Source organism: Neophocaena asiaeorientalis, unplaced genomic scaffold (assembly GCF_003031525.2).
Source record: "Neophocaena asiaeorientalis asiaeorientalis breed wild unplaced genomic scaffold, Neophocaena_asiaeorientalis_V1.1 scaffold388, whole genome shotgun sequence".
NCBI classification, from domain to species: domain Eukaryota; kingdom Metazoa; phylum Chordata; class Mammalia; order Artiodactyla; family Phocoenidae; genus Neophocaena; species Neophocaena asiaeorientalis.
Window position 1 is genome coordinate 19829 of NW_020172738.1, and position 11461 is coordinate 31289.

General features: G+C 46.0%; 1 protein-coding gene across 2 annotated transcripts in view; it reads right to left on the minus strand.

The window, feature by feature from the left end:
• Positions 1–11461, minus strand: part of SAG (S-antigen visual arrestin) — a 34962-nt gene that overhangs the window by 18845 nt on the left and 4656 nt on the right. The window contains exons 1-3 of one of the 2 annotated variants that reach the window (XM_024740493.1): positions 5723–5879; positions 4910–5040; positions 633–693 (exon numbers count right to left, since the gene is read on the minus strand). In XM_024740493.1, coding sequence (XP_024596261.1) covers positions 633–693; positions 4910–4984 — 136 coding nt within the window. In that variant the 5' untranslated portion in view covers positions 4985–5040; positions 5723–5879. Of the gene's footprint in view, positions 1–632; positions 694–4909; positions 5041–5722; positions 5880–11461 lie in introns of those variants that run through there. The other variant, XM_024740494.1, reaches the window with a different exon arrangement.

Consider the following 11461-nt stretch of genomic DNA (forward strand, 5'->3'; position numbering starts at 1 on the left):
TGGGCTCTAGAGCGCAGGCTCAGTAGTTGTGGTGCACGGGCTTAGTTGCTCTGCAGCATGTGGGATCTTCCCGGACCAGGGCTTGAACCCGTGTCCCCTGCATCTGGCAGGCGGATTCTTAACCACCGCGCCACCAGGGAAGTCCTGAACATTTTTCTCTTTTTTGTTGTTGTTGTTGAACATTCTTCTATGTGCTCATTTGTCACCTATATATTTTCTTTAATGAAATGCCTTTTCATGTTGTTTGTCTATTTTCTAATTGGACTTTTTTTTTAACTGGTGAGTTTTGAATGTTCTTTATCTAGAAATGAGTCCTTTGTCTCACTTAAATTTGTCTCCAATCAGCCAGTGGCACCTTGATGATGTTTTAATTTGCATTTCTTTGATTAGATTATTAATGAAGTCAATTTAAAAAACACAAAACTAGTGGTTGTCTGATGACTTAAAGGAAAACCGGCATTAAAATCTCACCCCAGGAGACTTCCACGGCGGTCCAGTGGTTAAGACTCTGCACATCCATTGCAGGGGCCATGGGTTCGATCCCTGGCCGGGGAACTAAGATCCCGCATGCCACGCGGCACGACCAATAAGTAAATTAAAAAAAAAAAAAACTCACCCCAAACTCAACTTACCCACAGGCTCTACTTGGTCAACATGGTCTATATAGTCTCTCTTCCCCAAGTAGATGGTCACCTGTGGGGAGAACAGGTATAGATTCTAAATGGCCAAAGAACACTAAGGTCTCATGTTAAAAATCAGTAGCAACCAATAAAAATAAATAAATAAGAATTAGCAACAGCCGAAACATTCTGACCAGTCCTGAGAAGAGGAGCGGCCTGGCTCTGCAGCTTATCCACAACCTCCTCTCTCCCTGCTTGGCTGCAGGCGGACATAGTGGATTGCAGGCAAGCTGTGATCTTTCTTCAACCTCATAAAGTGCTCCAAGGAATTCTTCCCACCCCTTGGATAGCTCCCTGTTCTCCCCACCTTTTCCCATCAAGCCCAGGGCTGATATCAACCAGGTAAACTTGTTGAATTCATTGATGATACTTAAGTGGAAAGTTATGCCTAGGCATATGAGGTGCCTGTCAGCTATTTGCATGTTAAGCCTTTTATTTCTAGCTGTGAATGAAAGGTTTCTCCTCCTTGTTAGAAGAATTTCTGATTAGGAGGCAGATGTTCTGGAGTCCCTGAGATCCTCTCAGGTGAGCATCTATACAGATAAACCTGAACCCATGCCCTGAAGAATGGGGGAAGGGGTCCTGGATGGGAAGAGATGACCATGTCTCAGTCCTTGTCCTATCTGTTTCAATGCCCCTGGCAGCAAAGGTCTCTTTACCAACCCCCTTTGTGGGAGAGCATGGGTTGGGTTCACCACCACTCACCACTTTAACCCACAGCACTGTGACTGCCGTGATGGTAAGAATTCTCTTATTCATCTTTCAGCCATCACAGTATCTAGTATAGTATCTGGTACATACAGGAATTAAATCAACATTTGCTAAGTACACCGATGAGTGAGTGCATGGACCCTGGCTAGCCTCCTTCTTCCCTAAGCCTCTGAAACTCATATTTTTATTTCCAAGAACACTCAAAATAATTTTTGCTGGCATTGTGTCATCTCCTGTATCTACCCCCTCATGGCAGTATCCTGGAGTGGATCTCTATGGCTTCCAGGTTATTTGTGTTATTGATGTTGAAGCACCTGAAGGCCAGCATAGCCAGGTGATCGGGATGGGGGCGGGGAGTTAGATGGTGAAAGGATGCTTTCTGGGCAAAACAATTCAGTGTGTACAAAGCCCAGAGCCAAGAGGATGCTTCTGGAACTGCCAATGGTTTCATCTGTGGGTGAATGGCCTCCAAATGGGCATGCAAGCTGATGCCAGAAAGGGTCTTATAGGACCGGACCCTAAAGAATCTAGGAGGACATGGAAGCATTTGAAGCAGGATGAAAGGCCTGCAATTAAACGGCATGTAGTGATTGTCATGTACCAGGCGCCAAGCTAAGTACACTGACTACATTATCTCACTTAATCCTCACAACTACTCTTTGAGCTAGGGATTACGCCCATTTTACAGAGGAGAACGCTGAGACTTTGGTTGCATTGGCAGCAAAAGGGAAAGCTGATCGTGGTCTGGAGGAGGGAGCACTGAGAGTGAACGGAGGGGAGAAGGTGGGTGGAGAGCACATGTCTTCTTTCTCAAGCTTCGGCTGTGAAGGAAGGAGAGCTAGAAAGGGGACGGGGTCAAGAGGGAGCTTGTTGTTCTTGTTGCTGTTGTTGCTGTTTTTAAGATGCATGAGGTGGGTACTTGTTGCCATGCTCAGGCCAAGTACTGGTAGAGAGGGAGAAGCTGCACATAGCCCCAGAGGGAGGCTGATGGTGGAGAACCCTAAGAAGGTGGTGGACCGTGACCCAGGCTGTAAGCAGCATGAAACTCCATGGAAGAAACAGCACCTCTTCTGCTGCAATTGGAAGAGGAGGGAAGAGACAGGAGCAGGTAGAGAAGTGGGGCTGGATGATGTGAGGCTGCAGCCCACCTGCTGCTTGCAAACCCCATAGCCACGTGCCCCATCTTCCTGGATAAAAGTCATCAACTGTAGGAAGTCCCCTGGTGGTCTAGTGGTTAGGATTCCGGGCTTTCACTTCCGCGGCCTGGGTTCAATCCCTGTTCGGGCGGGGAAGTGAGATCCCACAAGCCACAGGGTGAGGCCAAAAGAAAAAAAGTCACCAATTGTGTCCAGGGTCCCATATGGTTGTGTAGTAAGAGGAGACCACCCCAGACGATGATTCTTTTTCCTTTTTTTCCCCAGTTTTATTGAGATATAATTGACATATTGTATAAGTTTAAGGTGTACAACATAACGATGTATGTATAAATTGCAAAGCAATAACCACAATAAATTTAGTTAACATCCATCACAGAGGAGGATTCTTTTTTTTTTTTTGCGGTACGCGGGCCTCTCACTGCTGTGGCCTCTCCCGTTGTGGAGCACAGGCTCCGGACGCGCAGGCTCAGCGGCCATGGCTCACGGGCCCAGCCGCTCCGCAGCACGTGGGATCCTCCCGGACCGGGGCGCGAACCCACGTCCCCTGCATCGGCAGGCGGACTCTCAACCACTGCGCCACCAGGGAAGCCCGAGGATGATTCTTGATTGGCCAGATCCAATTCTTTTGGCTCGGGATGGCTTTAAGGTGGGCATGTGACCCAGTTTTGACCAATGAGATATGAGAGAAGTCTGCTGGAGAAATATAACCTCACCCTTAAGAGACCCCAGGAAGCAACAGCCTTTTCCTTCTTCTAGAAGAAAGTGAGGGTAAGGCACCTGAAGCTGGGGCAGCCGTCTTGCCACCAGCCAGAGGATGAAGATCACCAGAGACGGACGAGTGGAGAGACTCACAGAGAAACACAGCCAGGGCCCTGGCACCCACACCTGCAGCCAGACAAAACTTGCCACCGAAATGATCCTAATACGTGACACGTTAACTGATGAACTGTGTTTTCCTCCTATATACAAAAGTTCTACATTTCCCAGGTCAAAGATGTCTATCTGGATGTGAGGAAGAAAAAAGTGAGAAAATGATATGGCCCAGCAGGAGTGTTTTCTTTCTTCTTTTGCCAGAAGACAAGATAAAGTGCACTGGAAAGACACAAGTTGGAAGAGAGTTGGGAGGATGAAAGTTTGAGGGGTACCCAACTTGTCTCCCCAAAGAATCAGAGGACTTGATGAAAATGATGGAGATCCTCAGCGAGGGAGAGGAGAGGTAGGGAGTGTCCGTGCAAAGCCCGATTCTCTCGTGAGGCACGAAAGCATCGGAGAGTTCCTTTCGGGCGCAGTATGTATAGGCTTCAGAAGTCAACTAGAAGAATGACCTAGAATCACATTGTCCAATACGACAGCTTCTAGCTCCAGGTGGCCACCAGCACTTGAATATGGCCACTCCAAGCTGACGTGCTATAAATGTAGAACATACATCAGGTTTGAACAACTTAGAAAACGAAGGGAAAATACGTTGTTAATAATTTTTATATCATTTACATGTTGAAATGATAGTTTTTTGGATATATTGGGTTAAATATAGTATTAAAATGAATTCCCCGTTTCTTCTTACTTTTTTAACATGGCTACTAGAAAATTTTAAATTAGATATGTGACTTGCTTTGGATGGTGCTGAACTAGATTATGAGCCCCTAAGAATCCATAGAGTGGAGCGAGGAGATCCCATCCTCGGAGGCTGTGGGGTGGGCTCTCCATAGGGTGTCCCAGGCCAGGAAGTTCACAGGCACATCTAGACTATCTAACGTGCCCCCGATGGAGCCAACAATGGCATCATCCCTGCCGAATATGCGGAGTGCCAGGATATTGGGTGGCCATGCAGCCACAGTGCTGAGGGGCAGAAAGGGAGCAGCGGGAGATGCTCCCTTATCCAGTGGCCCTGGAGGCCCAGCAAGGTTTGAGAGCATGGCAGCTGGGGTGGGTGACAGAAGGTAGAGAGTTGCATTGATCCATTGATCCAGCACCAGGGCTTTCACCAGGCAGTTAGGTGAGATGATAGAAAAAGGGTCAAGGAAGTTAGAGATACTGACCAAACAATGTTTGAAATGGTTAAGTCATGGGTTCAAGGCTAGGAAAAGAGGTAAAACTGGAGGCGAGGGGTTGGGGACTGAGAGATTAGGAGAAAATTAAGGGTCTTGGGACTAAAGTCTTGTTGAGATCGAAGAGAATTTATATTTCTGCAATTTACTCATTCATTTATATCTCATTTATCATCCATCTCAGAGATGGAAAATAGACATAGAGCTTCCATTGACCTCATAAGATTTTGATGTTGATTATGTCTATTCGAAAAAGCTCCTTTAAAAAAAAAAAAAAGATTACTACTAAGCCCCTCACTTCTGTACTACTTACCGATTTGTCCCGGGAGATCTTCTTGAAGATAACGTGGTTTGGTGTAGACTTACTGTCCTGCGTGTTGGCCTCCATGTTATCTGTCCCTGGCAGCTTCTTCCCTTTGGGGGGTTGTGTCAGGTTTTAGAGGGCTAGGAAAAGGTAAAATCATCCTAAATATAAAGTCAGGAACATTCTGTGAATAAAACCCATACATGAGATGCTGGACATCCATCAGACATTTCCTTCTACCTGCCTCAATACCCACGTTTGACTAAATAAGGGCTTTGTCTAGTTTGTATTTTACTAGAGTGTGCTTTTTTTGTTTAAAGGTGTTTTATTTTTCCTGATAAGCCTCAGACATTTCTTAGCAAAGCTCACCAGGATGTCCAGATAGACGGAGAAGGTTTTACTTTGAGACTAAGCCTTGGTATCGTCACATTAAGCCAGACTGAATTTAAAATTCTATCTTGACGATATATTACGGCAATTAAAATAGAAAAAGTCCCTGCAAACCACAGCATAACCACTTCACGAATATCATTTTAAAAATATGTTAAATCCCCAAAAGTTTTGCTCAGCAATTCATACTGAGCAGTGCTTTCCCTTTCCTGCCATCTCTCACCACTTCCCAGCTTTACCCACAACAAAGAGGCCATCTGAGCTGTCTGGAATTCAGTGCGCTCCTTACCAAGCAACGTCCATGAAAACTACACAGAAAAGGAGAAACTGGGACCGACTGACTACACGAAAATGCCAGTCTTCCTGGCGCTGGCTCTTCCCTGCGCCCTGCCCTGAGTTTCTGAGAAGGCTTGTTCGAGGGTGACCACATACCTTGGGCAACCAGCTGGGACGGTCCCAGGAGGTGAGGAGAGGGTCTCTGTGTCCTCCGGGGTGAGCAGCCAGCCAGCCCTTGCTCTGTCTAAACAGATGACCCCACTTGGGCCCTGGCTGACTGGAATTTGTAGGGAATCTGGAGAGGGTGCCCACACCCAGGTCTTAATGTCTAGAAGCCAAATCCCATTTAAGGAGTAGAGTGGCAACTGGATTAGTGCTGAGACGGGAGAAATGGTAGTTTCAGCAGTTCAAAGCATTAGACAAGGGCCCGGAGGGGCGCCCAGTGCAGGAGCTGTCAAGCTTGAGTGGGGAAGGTTTGGGGGAGGGATGACAGCTAAATGAAAGCTATTTTATCTTAATCCACTTTGGGTTCTGGAAATAGACTGATTATCCCTTCACTCCTGGTTTCACCAGGAGAAGGGATTTTCAAGAGCTCAACCAAATTGATTAAACTCAGCGGGCAGCTAACGCAACCTTGGGGGTGGGGATATAAACAGAAAGGTCAAGGAGAAATGTCAGCCTCAAGATAAACCCTGGTGTTATGCAAGCCAAACTAGTCATGTCCCTCTCCTCTACCCTACGTGCTATTGATTACATCACGAGTCCTGTCAATTTGCCCCCAGTGTCTCCAGAATCTTAGTCTCCCATCCCCAGCGCTCCCTCTTGAGTCCATACCAGCCCCTTTGTTTTCCTGGTCTGACTATGTCCTTCTCCATGCTGCAGAGGGGGCTCCCAAGCCCTGAGCAGTCACCCTCCCGCTCGGCATCTCGCCTTGCTCTCAGCTACAGGCACACAACTTTAAAGCCACACGCTTGAGTCTCTGCCTGCTGTCCCCCATCTCCCTGTACCGCCTCTCGCTGTTTGCTTTTGCCTGGAACCATCCTCTTCTCCTTTCCTCCTTGACTCTTTTCATCCTTCAGATTCCAGCTCAAGAGTCACTTCCTCAGGAGAGCCTTCCCCAAGCTCTCTGACTAGGTTGGAGGCACTATTGCATTCGATGCTTGTACAGGAGATGATTTTACGGTCTCTCTTCCCATACTTGACTCTAGGCTTCATGACGTCAGGGACCCATGCCGTTTTGTTTCCCTTATCTTTGTATTCCAGTGCCCAGAACAGGATACTCAGCGAATGAATGCATGGGATGGTGTGGCCACTAACACATATATGTACTGGACTTGAGCTGGTGTGTGGGAGTGAAGCCAGTCTAAGCAGAAAGTGACGTTTGGGGTGTTAGCATCTATCGAAACACTCCAGTGGCTTCCCACCTAAGTCTGGATAATGTCTGCAAGGCCCTGTATGATCTGGGCCCCCTTCTTCCCACCTCGCCCACTTTGCTCCAGTCCACTGGCCTCTTTGCTTTTCTTCAAACCTGCCTCAGGGCCTTTGCATTTACTGTTTCCTCTTCTGGAACACTTTTCCCACAGATAGTCACTTGGCTCACTCCCTTAATTCCTTTGGGTCTTTACTTCAATGTCACCCTATCTATCTATATCCTATTGTGTACCATCTCACCCAACACTGCTGTCCTCCTCTGCATTACCTTTCTCTGTAGCACTTATCAGCATCTGACATACAAGATAATTTATCTTGTTCATTGTCTGTCCCCCCACCCCAACATAAGTTCCAGGACTGTAGAGATTTATGACTGTTTTGTTCCTATCCCATCTCTAGGATCTAGAATAGGGCCTCGGTGGACTTTTGAGCAAATCAATGAGTCACTGGATTGCAACAGTATAATGGCTGGCAATAGCTAAAGTTGGGAAAAATTTTAATTTCTAAGGGAGAAAACTTAAAAAATTTCTAATGTAGGAATGCCAGCTAATAAATGCAAAGGGAATGATAGAATTGGAAAAACATCATTTGACGAACTCTGATGGTATTAATCATGCCTTTTTGTTTTCTGTAATTCTGATGCTTTGACATCTGAGGCTTTGCTGACCCTGGAGAGACTGCCATCCCAGGGCTAGCTCTTTCCTAGAGAGAATAAATGACTGCTTTTCATATGCAAACCAACCAACTCAGAGCCCATACATCCCAAAGGCCTCCTTTCCTCCTTTGCTGGGCTCTCACACTCTGAGCCACTACTGCCCTGCCCTAATTACCCTGGGGCCAGGTATCAGACAACTGGAGACAGCCCCTGCACTCCAGGGCCTGCGAAGTAAATAGCCAATCTTGAGTCTGCTTACCCTATCTCACCAGTTCTTTCCCATGGAAACCACAAAAGAACTCTTGCCCATGTTTTCTCCTTGATCCTTCTACCTCCTGACTGGCCCTGGTGCTTCCCCGCATGGCCTGCCCCCTCTTTTTGGTAACTGTAACAAACTATCTTTTCAACGGCAATCGTCTCCAGATCTGTTGACCTCGCCATAGCTGAATAATAGTAAAACTTACGTTTTAAAATACTGATGACATTATTGACTCAGACAAGGATTCTTTATTGGTGTGAAAATCATTAGGTGAAGTGTGAAGGGGAGATGGCTATTCCTGTGACACCAAAGTGATGCCATACGGATTATGACTTCACAAGGTGCAAAGCCAAACTATACAACAGGGGATCAGCCACAGTCCAATGTCAATCTTTGCATCACAAATGGTGTCAACCAATATGATGTGTCACCTTGCAGCAGCTGGAATCCATCAAGCCTTTAGACGTCACTTCTCGTTTTTAGGAAATACAAGGAATAGTTAAATGAGACCACAAGAGAGCTACCAGATGAATGTAGAAAGTGGCTGATCTCTTTCATAAGTCAATGTCATAGAAAAGAGATGCATTAGATTAAGACACTTAAGGAACATCCAGATGTACTGTGTGGTCCCAAATGGACAAACAGGATGTACAGTCCATTTCTGGCCTGTTGGGGAAATCTGAATATGCTCTAATAATGTATCAGTAATATGTCATATGAGCTCTGACACGTAGGATGGAAATTACTGGACTAGGAAGGTAGAGATTGTGACTGAAGAAGGTCATAGGATGGTATGTACAGTATGATCACATTTTGCAAACACACAAGTCTATGTATGGATATACATGCACACGTGTGTTATCGTACACACTATATGCATAATCTACGAGGACAGACACCAAAGAGCTGACACTGGTGGTCTGTGTGAAGGGACACTGGTGGTCTGTGTGAAGGGAATGTTAGGTTTTGTTTTGAAGAAATCTTTTCTTGTCCCTTAAAAAAAAAAAAGGAAGAAAAATGACTGGGGCCCTTCACTCAGTGTCCCCATCAGAAGGGCTGCCCTGAGCTGTGGGTGCTCCTGGGATCCCCGTTCTCCTGCAGCTGTGTTAGCTCCAGGCCCCCAAGGGGGCAGGTCTCAGTCACCGACCTGCCAATGCCGGGCAGGTAGGAAAATCTGGGGTGGACTGCATGCCAGACCTCACTCTTTTTGGAAACGGTAGTCTCTGGTAGTCATTCCCAGCCCCTGGTCTGTAATGCATTTTTCTCTGCTTGGTGGAGCAATGAGAAAAATAAGGACACTGTTGTCAGTTTTTTCATAGAACCAAATTATTCAGTATAAAGGACTGTCCTTTGTTCTAAGGTTATGAAGTTCTAAATTTTTCTATATTTTTTATTTGAAGTTTTAAACTTTTAAATATTAAAATGTCCTTCTTCTTCCTCCCAATCTTTGAGATATACTTCACATCCAACCAAATCTACCCATTTTTAAGTGCGTGGTTTGATGATTTTAACCACCACTATGATCAAGACACATTTCCATCACCCCTAAAAGTTCCCTGGCACCCATTTCAGTCAACTCCTGGTCCCAGGTAGCCACTGATTTGCCTTCTGCCGTTAGTTTTGCATTTCCTACAATTGATTATGAATTTAAGCATACAGAGAAAGGCTGGAATAGTATAATAAACACCTACATAGTCAACATGGAGATTCGACAATGAACGTCTCACTGCATGTGCTCATCTATCTCTATTGCTTTTTTCCTTTTGAACCATTTGAAAGGAAATTGCAGACACTATGACAATCAACAAACATCAGAATGCAGGCGCTAAGCATAAGGACAGTGTGTCCTTCCTTTTATAGAGATGAGTGTAGATGGCAATTTAGAAAAAAAAAGAAACCCTTACTTGGCCAAAATAAAAAGTTATCCACCTCTTTCTACAATTCTTTTAGAAATTTACTGGTCTATTAATGCTCAAAGTCTAAGAACCACTCACTGGCTATACAATACTTGTTTCTCTGGAGTCAGCATCCAGTGAGAAGCAGCTGCGAGTCCTGTGTTTCATTTCCCAATATCAAACGCAGCACCAGCTCGAGGGGGTGGGGGGTCGGGATATGCAGCTAAGAAGCTTAGAGGTTTTGGGGCTAGGTTATCATCTTAGGGGCTTACTAGGGCACACACATGAGGAAAACTGGTTCAGTCTGCTAACCGTCAACTACAAAATGAAAACCTTGCCTTAGTTTTACTGAAGCAGAGAGCACTTGACAAGTTTGAGGCTACTGTATTTATGCAGAGTGCCAGGGAATCAGAGCTTTTAAAAGCCACCCTCATTTCAACATGTACCTCTTAGTCAATTGGCCTTAAGAACAGAGGGCTGTTTTTATGGGCTGGGCTGGCTAATGTCTGAAATCATAAATGCAACCCAACAGGCAGAGACCCTTGAAAAACATTTAGTCTACACTCCATCCCTTGCTTTGATCTCCTCTACAATAGCCATAGAAGTTGTTGAATGCTTCCAGGGACAGGGAAATCACTACCACTTTTCTTTGAAATAGCATGAAGTGTGAGAAAATTTTTCGTAGGATGGAAATCAGCCTCCCTTCTACTTCTCTGCGTTGCTCCAAGTTAATCCAATCTCTTCCACACGTCAGTCTTTCATGATTAGAACACAGGTGCTCAAGCCTCATGGGCACTAAAACCCTCCCACACCCAGACAGATTTCAAATGTCCGTCTTGAAGCATCACACTGACATCAGCACTTAATGCTCCAGGTTTCTGTGCAGAAGGAGCAAGTTGTACAAACGGCCCCAGACTGGAGTCCTGGGCTCCGTCGCTCACTGACGAACCCACTGCGATCTTGAGAAACTAGCTTGGCCTCACTGCTATTTGCTTTTCTCCATCTGTAGAAGGGGAGCCCACGAGCTGCCCTGGCTTGCAGGGTCAGGGAAATGCATCAAATGTGCAGACAAGGTCTTGAAAAGGATCCTGATGGATGTTCCTTCGTCCTCTCTGAGGTGAGAGCTTCTTCACCCTCTGGTCCTGCCACATGGGCCCTGACGCTAGAGGGGGTTTCGATGGTAATGAACTTGGAGTTGACCACAAACTGCGCTGCTTACACCTGAAGTTGAGCAAAATTAGGCAGAGCCTTCTGGAGAAGTTTGTTACACACAATGTGTCCCCTCAGATTCACGTGTTGAAGCCCGTTCACCGCCCAGTGTGACGGTATTTAGAAGTGGGGCCTTTGAATGAGGTCATCAGTGTGGTTCCGATCTGACAGGCTCTCCACTCTCCTTGTGCACAAACAAATCTCATGAGCACACAGCTTAGTGGCAGTGAGGCCTCAGGATGAACTGAAGCCTACCCCGCCAGTGCCTGCCGCTCCGACTCCAGGCTCTGGAAGTGTGAGACACTTCTGTTGTTTAAGCCACTCAGGCTACGGTTTTTTTGTTCTTTTTTAAGAATTTCAATGATGTTTATTAAAGAAGTAATAATAGCATGAACAGGGCTTCCCTGGTGGCGCAGTGGTTGAGAGTCCGCCTGCCGATGCAGGGG